The sequence below is a fragment of the Candoia aspera genome, chromosome 7, assembly GCF_035149785.1.
Source record: "Candoia aspera isolate rCanAsp1 chromosome 7, rCanAsp1.hap2, whole genome shotgun sequence".
Lineage (NCBI taxonomy): Eukaryota > Metazoa > Chordata > Lepidosauria > Squamata > Boidae > Candoia > Candoia aspera.
Genome location: NC_086159.1, coordinates 20,589,547 through 20,602,583, shown reverse-complemented (window position 1 = coordinate 20,602,583; position 13,037 = coordinate 20,589,547). Strand labels below are relative to the sequence as shown.

Here is a 13,037-nt window from a genome sequence, read left to right as displayed (position 1 = left end):
TTCGTATCAATTTTTAAATATCTTTAAATAGTTGAAAGAGTAATATGTTTCAATACAGTCTAGATTTAATAATATTAACTGAACTAGTTCAATATTACATGGAACTTGTTTTTAAGTTTTAGTTTATTTTAATCACTATTATTTATCACTTTTTCTAATTGAATCATAACTGTTGTATTATTTTGTTAACTTTACTGCATTTGACTAACAAAATATTTTAATACTTTTTCTTTTAAGACATCTCCTGTGATGTAAATACTAGAATTACATGGGTAAAACCAACTGTATGGATCTTTCCCATTCAACACTTACCCTCCCTCCTGACCAGAGAAAAATTGGGTTGGAAAGACTGAAATGATTGGACTCACCTCTATAGTTTTGATACCTATGTTAAGACAGATTAATCAGATTGATACCATAGGGCAAAGATTCCATTCCTGAAATGGAAAGGAGCCCTCTATTGGATGTAAAAATTCCCTTTCAAGCCAAAATACTAAAGAAAGTCACCATCTGTTCCGAGAAGTTTTATTATATATATTTGTTGCCTAACAGTGCTGCTACTTCTTCAGAGCTCTCTTTCCTTCTCCTTTCTTGGGGCATCCTTTTCCACGTAGCCTTCTCAATCGTCTCATCTCAGCTTTAAAATCTTCATGTTCATCCCTAAATCAAAAGGACAAACACAAGGAATGAGTTAAAGTACATGTTTGCTTTATTCAGTCTCAAGTTAGAATGATAGATCACCAGTTTTAACCAACAGGCAAGGCGAGATGAAGCAACATACAGTATGTAACATTCTTCCATGGGATATCTGTGCTAATTTACATGAGTTTCTCACTGTGTATGCCTGTGATAGACACAAATGATAGGTCTCAGGTATTGTGAGCCCTGTCACAATAAGCCCTGTAAGTCACATGGTAATTTTTAGGTTTAGCATTCCTTGAATCATTGTAATTTTTAAGAAATCTTGGCTTAACATGATGTGTAAACCTAGCCCCTAAAAAAGATTCCCTGTATTGTCCAGGAACATAGGAAACTGCTTTATACCAAATTTCAGCATGGTCTGGCCAGTTATGTTTTGTCTCCCCAATCTGGTGGCCTCTAGATTTGCTGGAGTATAATTTTCATTTTCAGCAAACATGTGAGGATGAGTGGTAAGCGCTAGCATGGTGCCTTTTAGAAATACAGGAAAACTGGCCTAACTAGGCTGGCAGCAGCTATGGAGATGTTAGGGACTGGATCATTAACCCATGAGTCTTTTCCAAAGAGCAACTCTTATGTCAATCAGTGGCTTTGTACACATGACATGCTTACCTTTCCTTGATTAACCTGAGTTTCTGAGTTTGCACAACATACTAAATTGTCAGGTAACTGGGATGGCAAAACACTCTAGGCTAACATGAGATTGGTTAGTTTGTACATCAATGTGTTGTGCAAACCCAGCAGTAAGCTTCAGAGCTAAGAGGGGATTTGAACCTGGGTTCCCCTGGTCCGAATCCAACACATTAACAACTGATCCACACTGTACTTGGGGATAAATCTATTCTCCAAATAGCACTAGACTTCCAGGGTCTCTTAAAAGCTTTTTCTAGCTTATGATCGGAGATACTCTGTTTCCCAACCTCAGCAACTTTATATGTGGACTTCAACCTCCAGAATTCCCCAGCCAGCATGGCTATTGCTGAGAATTCTAGGAGTTCTCTAAGATGTAAGTTCATACATCTTAAATTTGCTGAGGTTGGGAAACACTGCTCTAACTGAAGATGGGCACATGAAGAACCTACTCGACCACTGAACTCTGGTCCTTGGCTTGTAACACAGGAAACCATAATACTTCATAGCCTCCTTTGTGTACCTACAGAGAACCTTTTGAAAAGGGAATACCAGCTTGGAACTATTGGTAGTCAGAAATAATTAACAATATTTTCTTTTATTAAATGGAATATCAATTAGTAACTAGTAAGGCATTTAAAGCCCAGAAAAATGATATGAACAAAAAAACAGAAGACAAGTCTCACTTTTAGTGACTATTTCCTAAATTATTCATGCCCTCATGTTGGAAGTATATGCCAAGAGTCAACTTAAGTGGGCAGATGTAATAATAAAAGTAAAGAATATCTTATCCTAGAGTATAAATCTTTTCATTAAAGCATAATTATGCTTACTGGCAGAAAAGTACTGATTGTACCCTATAATTTTCAGTCTAAAGAATCTGAAAAGCTTCCTTTTCTCCTTGAAAAGGATTTATAAGACTCTATAGCATGTGTTCCCTTTAATATTAATTGCTGAATTTCTGTGCCCTAATTTTAGATCAAATGTTGATTCTCTACCACCCAATCCATGGCCCTTTAGCTATAGATGTGTCAGACTACAATGCACACATACACTCCATTTTGTGCACTGTTCTGGTACATGCACATATATTTCTCTGCAGGACTGCCTTTAGGACTTTAACTCAGGAATGGAATGGCAAAAGAACCTTAAAGTGTGCATAGTTGTGTCAGTGAAACACACACAAAAATGAAATCTGCATCTGGAGTCTATAGATATAGGGCCCAAATTAAGCCCATGAGAAAAGTAGATTGAATTCAGAAACAACAGATCAAAAAAATTGCAAACAAAATATTTGTTTGGTATGAACTTTCTTGACATTAAAGGCCAGTTTACAAAAAGTTAAGGGGCTGTATAAAATACATGTTATGTAGGGTAAGTAAAGCCAACTCATAATTTTGATCAACCACTCTTCTAACAATCTAGTAACAGTCTGCTGCAATTAACACTGATATCTATACTATTTGACCTGGCGGGGTAATTTTTTTTGTTGTTATTTGTTGCATGTCATTAACAGGAATTTGTAAGCTATGTTAGGGGCTCTCAAAATTGTGTGTGTGGGGGGTGTTCATGAGCAAATCAAATGGGAATTGCAGATTTTTGGGTGGCCAGAAGGGTTGAAAGGCAAGCTGGCAGGCACATAGCATCTGTCAAGCTTCTACCTGCAGGGAAATCAGGAAGGGAGGACACTGTGCTGCACAGGTAAGAAGGAGAAGTGGAGAGTGGGCCTGGGTGCTTCTTCAAAGCCAGGAAGAGAGCAATATGCCAATTTCACCACTTTGGATAGCCACTGGTAAAAATGGCATGCTCACTCACACATGCCTGCCATCTTTGGTATAATTATGTGAAGTAGGGATTTTCATAAATAGCAAAACACAGCATTATCAAGACCAAGAATCATTGAACCATGTGATAACTCTGTAAAGTCAACTGTGATGGAGAGGCTGCATATATACCTCTGGAATTTATGAATGAAATAGATGGACCAACAGCAACTTATCTCAGCCTTGAAATGTAGGCTGTCCTATAATGTAGGCTGTTTGGGAATTCTGGGAGTTATAGTCTGACCCATCTACAGGGCTCTAAGATGGGATAGACTAATTCAGGATTGTTTTGCACATTCATGTATGAAAAAGCAGCAGTTTCCTAGAGCTCTGAAACCACTATGAAGTTCCTTATGTATTTTTTCAAAATGCTGTTTCACAATCATAACAAGTTACTAAGTTTTTTAAAAACAGGATCATGTATATAAAGTCTCACCGACAGAATATCTAACACAAATGTATATTCCAATTTTGCTAAAAAAAAAATCCTAGCATACTTTTCTTCCCTGAATGTCCTGCAAAGTTCTCCTTACTCTATGCCAGCCATCTTTTAGGTTTTGCCCCACTGCATGTTATTAAAATGACATGCAGAACAATTAAACCTGCTAGAGACCATATAAATAATTCTAGGGGACTTAAAATAAGACCAATGAGAAGTCCTTTCACATGTTTTGTTTAGCTGCAGGAAGCATTTGGCTTAAATGAACAAGATCAAACTATACCTTTTAATAAAGCCAAGTCTGATTAAAAAGCCCTGCACTGAATTAGAGATTTAATTTTGATTTATATTTCCCAGTTGCATTATTTGTCCATTAGGAAGATAATATCATTTGCCCAAGGCCGTAGAGCTGTTAATATCATTAACTGTTCACAAAGTACCACTCAGACCTTGATTTTGTTCCACCCCCACAAAATGCCTACTGCCTACAGCCAAACACATTTCTGAGTGAGAGCCCTTGCAGGCTTTTCTGAGCAAGAGATCAGTTAAAAAAGAAGCTTGCAAAGTCCAAGCCTGTAATTTATATCTTTCTGTGCCAAAGGGAAGCCCCTCTGCTTTGCCATTATCTCCCCAATAGTGAAGAGCACATCTGGATTGCCATTATATAGGATTTAAAAATAGCAGCATTCACAATCCATTAGCAAGAGAATGTTTTGAATGTAAAAAATGCTAGATTCAATAATTCATTGTACTGTTGTAAGCTATTAGCTTAACATGAAACCAGTTTTTTGCTATAGGAATAAAACGTAGCAAACCTCAGATCCATACACTTCCTGCTTTCATGCATGTCAGAAGAAAGAAATTAGAAGCATCTCCTGGTTTTTAACAATTTGGGGATTTATTTTTGAAACTTTAGTTAGGCAACAAACGAGGTTCTGAAATCCCAGAAAGGAGTGAGCATGCAAGCCTAAACAAACCATCTTTCATAAATACAAAAAAGACTTTGAGCCTTTGTCAAGACATAGTTTGCTTAGGTTGAATAAGTTCCTGGGTTTATATATCATTCTAAGCTAAGAGTCTCAAAACCATGCAAGATGTCATGAGATCTAGCAGACTTGTGAGATTTTGACTGGCATGAGTGCATAAATAAAGCCCTTTATGTCGTACATTTATTTTGTAGGGTGTGAGCATGAGCATTTACACGTATAACAAAATCTACAAGACTGCAGGTGTAACATTGCTATCAAACTCCCACCCCTTTGTACATATGGGCAACGCCAACCTGTGTACAAAAGGGGTGGGATCTAAGGTTTGGAGCATCTGAATAATCACACACACAAATCCATAGTTTAGAATCCACAGTGGTTCAGTTCATACAACCCATTAAACCAAAGCCAAACAAACTACATGGTAGTCAAGCAATTGCAAAAGTTGCACTTAGGAGGGCAGAATAATTCTTGAATGAAAAACAGCCACAACATATGAAACTGCTTAGATGAAGAAAATTAATAAGGAAGACATGATGGAGGTATATAAAATTTTGCATGGTATGGATACTGCTAGAACCTAGAGTCATCGAATGAAGTTAAATAACTAGAGACTTAGGACAAAGAAAATGAAGTGCTACATCATCATCATCCTCTTCTTCTTCTGGTGCCTTCAAATCAGTACTGACTCTTGGCAACTGCCTGGACTAGTCCCTGCAGTTTTCTTGGCAAGGTTTTTTTCAGAAGTGGTTTGCCTTTGCCTCCTTCCCGGGGCTGAGAAAGAGTGACTGGCCCAACAACTGGCTCTGTGCCTAAGGTAGAACTAGAACTCATGGTCTCCTGGTTTCTAGCCTGGTGCCAACCGCTATACCAAACAGACTCTCACACATCTTCATTTAGCATGTATTTAACCTATGGACTTTGCAGTAAGCATTTGTAACCAATGCTACTAGCAAATTGATAGAGAATACAATGATCAACAATTACTAGTCATAAATCTTATATATTTCCAGCATTTCAGGCTTCAGACTCAATTTGCTAGGGGACAAAATAACAACAACAGCAGCAAATTAAACCTGTATGCCACCTGACTCTCAATGACTCTTGGCAGTTCGCAAACAAAATTACAATAAAATAAATAAAACATAAAAATAAAGACAAAATATGGCAAGCAGGATGAAATGAGTGACTACAAACAGGATGGTACTTTTGTATGTATATCTTGTTTCTGTGTGTCTCATTAGTATGGGAAAAAATGCTGGACTAGAGAGGTTTTTGGTTTGATCTAGTGGAGGTTTCCTTATTCTAATGCCTCTGCAAATAGACACAAATGCACCAATCCTATGGGCAGGAAACCAGCTTGTCCTACAGAAAGCTAGATAAGATTCTCTCCTTAGAACACTCTGTTTTCTGTATAGAGAAGGTGCATTTATGTATGGTGATTCCATGTAAGCAAAGGGCCATTTCTTATTATTACCACTTTTAATTCAATTCCACCAAGGAGCTCAGGGCAGTACTATAGCAGCTACATCCCCCATATTATATATATATTAAACAGTAAATTTGTGAGGTAAGTTGAGAAATAGATGGCTGACCAAGAAGGTATGGGGTGAAGGTGGACACTAAAGGTTTTCAGGCTTGGTAAGCCATTACGTAAAAAATGAGCAGCTGGCTCCCACTCTTAAGGCTGGGAAGAGAAGGCCAAATTTCTATTGAGTCAGAAAGGCAGGAGGAAAAGGCCTAGAAATGAATTACTTGTTTTCTTCAGCAAGGTTTCATGCATACATATGACTTCTTTCTTGTCTTCAATAAAGCAGTGTATCTAGACATGTCCTGAATAAAGGCTAAGTACCTAAAAAAATTGAGGTTTATTACCATCTCTGGTATAAAGTCTGACAAGGAGTTACCCGTTGAGCTTCATGGCTGAATGAGGATTTGAGCCAGCAGCTACCTCACTCCGGATTATCACTGAAACTGACACATCACACTGGCCTTTTAAAAATATCTATGGAGAGTGAGGCAAAACAATGACTTGGGCAATCTCTTATCTCTAGCTTTCTGCAAGCAGAGAAGTCAGAACCTAGGTAAAGGAAGAACTCCAACCAAACTGTCTGGTGGCTGTTTACACATCTGGGTATGTGCAGAGTAGGAATCAAAACTGTTTTTCAATTCCACTCACCAAACTTAAACCATATTAAAATGGTCTGAAATATCACACATTTCACATTTTTTTCATGAGACCTTGTGACATTCCAGGTGACAATGCCAAAAAGTTGTTAGTTTTGGGGAACTCATGAGATTTCAGCCATTATTTTTAAATTTTAAATGGTGCTTTAAATTAAATTAAATTAAATTAAATCGTCTAGGTGTGTAGCAGATATCTTGGTGCCAAGCAGCACCATAGTGTCACTTCCATGAAATAAAGAGGTTACTCTTAAGGAGTCTTCATTTACTGTCAGCCTGCCAGCATCCTTCCCTACATCCCCGTATCTCTGAATTACCTGTAGAGGCCATAGGAACGAAGCCTCCACATGAGGCCACTGTAGATATTGTGGGGCGGGTACCAGTCATACACTTCCTTCCGCTTTGCCAAGGGCTGCTCGCTTAACAGTTTGACGACTTTCATGGATGAAGAATCAGTTGGGCGAACAACTTCTCCAAATATATGCTTACTCAGGCGGGCCATCCATAAGGCATAGTTGGAAAGAGGGGCTGACATCTCCAATTACAAACTGGACAAGTGGACATATGCACTCCTCCTTTGACCAAAAATGGGAGAAGAAGGCAGCATTAAGACATTCCATGGTTTTAATCAAATTGATACAGTCCACTATCTGCTTCTTCTTTTTTTTAAACATAAAGGCTAGGTTCATATATCATGCTAAGCCGTAAGGCAGTTTGCCTGGTTTTAGCTTAGCATGCTTGTGTTCAACAAATCACAATGAAGTGGGCCACGGCTTAGTGAGAGATACAAACCCAGTCACTAAGCGCATTTCACATAGGCGTGTTGCAAGGCTTAAAATTCTTATTAAGCCGTCACACTTGGCTCACTTCCTTCAAATTCCTTAAGACACGCTTGTTCCATTAACCATTAGTGTAACTTCTTATTAATTTACTTAATAATTTATGTATTAATTATACTTCTACACCGCCACAATCAGATCACTCTTGGAGATTTATTGCTCTATATTGAAAAATTAACTCCTTCCCCCAATATACAAGTGAACAGAAACCTAAGTATGTGCAGTGGCTTTTTTTTCCCTTTCGGTCTCATTATCACCACTGGCTCAGTCTCACTTCTGGGGCAGTTGCTTATCTTCCTGCTTATATGCAGAGTATTTTTCTGCCTATATGACTTCATATTAGTCTTCCCCAACATCACCAGTGCTGTAGCTCTTATCACCAGCTAGTACGACCAGTGGCTATGAAATGAAAGACAATGAAGTTTGAAGGCATCCAGCTGGAGAAAAGGATACCTGTTTCCTGTATTCTCAAAACCATTCTACACTGTGCAGTCTTCCCTACAGCAATCAAAACCTATAGTTAAGTCAGCTTCAGTAAAATCCAGCTAGGCATATTCAGGGCTTATCCTCACATCCCATTAATCACAGGATGAAGATGCTCCACTAAGCATTTTTAAAGGACACGTTGGCATGGTGTTGCCTTCATTTCAGCCTCAGCCTATCATGGGAGCAGCTTAGTATTAATATTCATATGAATGGTTCTAGATTAAATTACAGTGGTGGTTTCCTTCTTCTCCTGACGTGTCTTGCTGCAGACCCAATCTATGATGCTTAATTGATGTTACTGGAGATGAGGCAGCCCATCCAGCTCCTGCTGCTTCCTATAGGCTGCTGTGGGCATGCCCAGAGTTGCTCTTTGAGTGAGACGGGCAATGACTAAATTTGAAATATAAATAAACAAATAATTTTACATTTGGCTGCCGGGCCCTGCCCTCCAGGACCATTTTGATTTGGGCTGCAGGAGCAATCTTGCCTGTATAATGCCTGATGGGTGTTTCAGAAAGGGCCTGTTTTCCCAACATGATTTGGAGGACATCTGCTGAAGTGGGAGGAAGCTCTCCCAATATACTGAAGGAACCTCTTCTCATCTCAACAAGCTTCCTCCCACTTCAGTGTATGACCCTCCACCATACATGTGACCTGTCAGACATGGGTTTAGCACTCTTCCATGTTTAAATAACAGGTCAAGCACTATTTCATGTTTAAATGAAGAAGCACAGAATTCATTCCGAAGAACAAGATAGTTGCTCTGAAATAGTCTAAGTCAGTGTTTATCAACCTTAGCAACTTTAAGATGTGTGGACTTCAACTCCCAGAATTCCCCAGCCAGCAAGTTGTTAAGGTTGAGAAACACTAGTCTAAGTTCATCAGCACCCTGTCACTTGGGCAACTTAGAAAGAGGCCACCCTACACCACAGACATCCACCTAAATTTACCTAACCCTGTTGCACCACATGTTAAACAGAACGATTGATGGTTGCTTTTCTCATTAGCCAGTGATGGTCAGTAGGAGAGAAGCAAAGCTGGGGAGTCCAGCAGTTGCTTTTCTTAACTTGTCCCACATCAAACCTATATGGACAGCACCACTTCCTGGCCTCATTTCTGCAGCAGATTTTGATGTTCCACCACTGAGGCAGTGCAGTTTATGTTCCCGTACCTTCTTGTGGACTCAAAAAGAAAGCATGTAAACACAGCACTCAAGAAAAGCCCTCAACCACAAATGCTGACTTTAATTATTAAAACCTTTTTTTATTTAAAAGGGGCATTGTGGAGAGACTTCCCAGAGCAAGTTGTCAGAACAAACTATCAGATAATATTACATAAAGTATCTACACAGAGGTGTCCGTGTGTATCTGTATGTATCAAACAATGAAAGCAGTGTCATGCCATAAGTTCTGCCCCCTTTCTGTATGTGTTATGACTTTGCATGCACATACAATAGGACAGAGCTTGCATCAAGATGGTGAGATGCTGCTTTCATCATTCTGATAAAAAGGCTAGATCCTGTGGATGCCTACGCAGGTGATTGCAATATGGAACAGAGGAAGAGAGCCTGCATGCTCTCCAACTTCAGCCTAGGTATTGTTTCTACACCCTTAAACAAATTGCTCTAAAGGGATGGGAGGAGAGGATCAACTTGCAGCTCCTTTTCCCCATTCTTTCTCTCTTTTTGGCAAGCATTGGAGCATCTTCTAACTGCGAATGACAACAATCCGCCTCATCATTTCCTAAAAATTTTCAGAAAGGAAAATTTGAAAACAGCATTGGTCCTACAATAGCTTAATACACTGACGCATATTCCCTGTACTTTAAAGCTGTGGTTGAGGGCTTTTCCTCAGTGCTGTGTTAACTGTGCATTCTTCCTGTCTTTGAGTCAGCAGGAGAGTATGGTAACATAACCCTCAGCAACTTTAAGAAGCATGGACTTCAACTCCCAGAATTCCCTAGCCAGCATGCTGGCTGGGGAATTCTGGGAGTTGAAGTCCACACTTCAGTTACTCCTTCTGCAGCAAAATTTATCAAAGTGTACACCAGATTGCATTTATTCATCTTCTACCAACGGATCCTAATACAGTGATCTATGGCTACATTCTTAAGCACTTTTCATGTTCTGAGAAAATAAACGCCTGCATAAGCATCACTTAATAAACTGTATTATATCATTCACCCGAGGAAAACTCAGTTACTGACAAAGAGAGAGGAAATTGTTCGTCTTTACAAAAACATACACATGATTCACTTTTAACCAGCCCAAACGAAGCACAAGTTGCCTTTGAAAGTCAAGCAGTTGTACAAAAGCTTCGGGAAAAAAACCCTCTAAAAGAAAACACTCACCCACCTGCCCTAACCTTTCCGCTCTTCAAACGAGCGTAACTCTCCGCCCGGAGGAAGTGCACTTCTCTCTAAGCGCTCCGGGTAGGCCAACGGATAAAATCTAAATGGGGGGAAACATATGAGCGAGGGAACATCTGTGCGCATGCGTTTTTCTCTGCGGATGCCGCCATCTTGAACAGGCTGGGCGTGACGTCACTGTACGGAACCAGTTGTTTAGGGCGTGTTTCCTAACAGGGTCTAAGCGATCTAGGGAGCTTCGCAAGGAGAGATGATGCTGGATGGGGTTATGTAGTGTAATCCTCCTATTCAGCGTTAGCTTTATTGCAGCCCAGAGTTTATACTTTATTGCATTTAGAGATATTGATCTAAGATGTTTATCATATTTTATAATCTCAGAGTCGGCGTGTGCTATAGACTAGCACCGGGGAGGCTCCGCTTCCAGCCTCTCCCCAGCCGCAGAAGCTCACTGTGTGTCGTTTGAACAGTCACTGTCGCCCAGCCCAGCCCAGCCTAGCCTATCTCAGAGGTTTGTTCCTGGGCACGGAAATTGGAGGAGGGGACGCTAAATGCACCACCCTGAGCTCCGGGAGGAGGAGAATAATAATAATAATAATAATAATAATAATAATAATAATAATAATAATACATTTAATAAATAAGAGTCCACTGGAGTTGGGCAGCCAATAAATTCAAAATAATTAAATACATAAATACACAAAAATATTATTATTATTATTATTATTATATAAATTAATAATAATAGGTAGTATTAGGAATGTTCACCACCTTGAGTTCTCTCTCTCTCTCTCTCAAAAAAGACAGGATAATAAAAATATTGTTATCCAGCCTTTTTTAATGTATAGCTCAAGGTGGCGAACGTACCTAATACTCATGCCTCCTGTCTTCCCCACAACAATGACCCTGTGGGTTGGGTTGGGCTGAGAGAGAGTGACTGGCTCAAAGTCACCCAGCCATGTGCTGGATGTGCCAATCAAGTCGGTGTCAAGCCACATAGATAGTTTTTCTCCATGATGATCTAAGAGCAAGGGGTGAATCTAACAGTAAATTAATAAAGAGAATAAGGCCCACAGAGTTCAGTGAGGCAAACACGCAGGTCCGGGCAGCATGGCAGCCTTGGGTATACCTGTTCATTAAACTGCTTGTAAATCTGTGGATGTTGATGAAATGGAATTGATTACCCTTGAATTCAGGGGGAAGGGCTTCAGAGGATCAGACTGTGCATTCTGTTAATGTCAAGGCTTTTTGTCGTTTTAATAGGGAAATCTATATACTGTATGTTTGTGTCAGAGCAGGGAGCTGCATTCAGCTTACCTTGGCTGATCTAAAAAACCCAAACGGAGTTGGATCCAGTCCATACTTGGATGGAAAACTGCCCAGAGTTGGTACAGAATTGGGTGGCTCCTAAATTGGATAAATGATAAATGATAAAACAGCACCAGGAAATCCCAGAGCTACAGGCTAGGTGGGCAATTTAAAAAATGATTCTTGAAGAAGGTAATGACAACCCACTGCCTTACAGTTATGAAATTACCATGGATGTGTCCCATGTAGTCATCAGCAGTCAAGCTGAACTTCACAGACACTATATTTGTATATATGCTTATAAAACAGAGAAGTCCTATTGAATGTACTGAGGTTTATTGCCTGGTAAATAAGCATAGTGTTGTAAATTTCATGATTCAGTTCAGTTTTATGTGTTCATATGACACATGGAATTCTGAAATAATCACGCAGTCTGGATTTGCACAACACTTTAAGCAAAAATTTCTAGACTGTTATACAGAGTGTTGTGTTAATCTAGCCACAGCTTTTACTTAAAATGGACACTGAAAATTAAAGCAAGGATTTACATGCCCCTGGGGCTCTGGATAGCCCACTCCTCTGCTGTAAAAGAAGCTAAACTCCTAGAACTCAGGGCCTATTGCTAACCAGTTTCCCTCCTGCCTCCCTTTCCTTTGTTGTTTCCCATATGTAAATTTTACATTATAAATTTCTCGGGAGAGGTTTGTGAAGTACTACATACATAATAACATTTGGTATGTGTTAGCCATGCTGCAATTTTCTGGACAATGAGTTTTCAGGATACTCAGCAATTACTCTGTGTTGATTTATTTCCAGCTAGGATGGATGGATGGATGAACCAGGCTGCTCCACCACACTGTTCTAGATTCATTGAGAGCATATGTCTCAGTATTCTGGAAGTTGCAATTTCAACACATTTGGAAAACATCAAGTTGTAAAAGATTGATGCTGACTATCTTTCTAGCCTTATTTGGGATTGAGTCTGAGCCCTTCCCCAACAACTATTCTTGGCATGGTCATGCTGCTTGCTACTAATCACGCTAGTGATAGATGGGGACTTCCAAGGTTGCTTGAAATCCACAGACAAATCAGATTACAGTCACAACTAGGACTGGTAAATGAATATTTGTGTTGTTTAGTCCAGGAGGTCTTGAGTTACACATGTCTAATCTTCATGTGTTGCATAGCATTTGTAGACAGCACCCATGATCTCTATGTTATTCATCCATCAGTCATTGATTTTGAGAATTAGAGTAGTGAGGCTCACATAAGCATTATA

At 39.5% G+C, this 13,037-nt stretch overlaps 1 protein-coding gene across 2 annotated transcripts; it reads right to left on the bottom strand.

Moving 5' to 3' along the window:
- Positions 1-509: 509 nt before the first annotated feature.
- Positions 510-10,527, bottom strand: MRPS33 (mitochondrial ribosomal protein S33). 2 transcript variants are annotated; one of them, XM_063308607.1, is made up of 3 exons: positions 10,450-10,527; positions 7,079-7,336; positions 510-660 (listed from the first exon to the last, which is right to left on the bottom strand). In XM_063308607.1, exons 2-3 carry the CDS (start codon positions 7,294-7,296, stop codon positions 558-560), a joined length of 321 nt encoding a protein of 106 aa, XP_063164677.1. In that variant the 5' UTR covers positions 7,297-7,336; positions 10,450-10,527; the 3' UTR covers positions 510-557. The 2 variants fall into 2 exon arrangements, with proteins under 2 accessions (XP_063164677.1, XP_063164678.1); XM_063308608.1 differs by having other exon boundaries at positions 10,440-10,494.
- Between the last annotated feature and the right edge of the window lie 2,510 nt (positions 10,528-13,037).

Bases quoted from the DNA above. Each gene is read 5' to 3' on its own strand.
- MRPS33 (XM_063308607.1), bottom strand. From the start codon at position 7,296: ATGTCAGCCCCTCTTTCCAACTATGCCTTATGGATGGCCCGCCTGAGT. The intron at 661-7,078 runs GTAATTCAGAGA...CTTTTGATTTAG, and splicing joins CGTTCCTATGGCCTCTACAG to GGATGAACATGAAGATTTTA.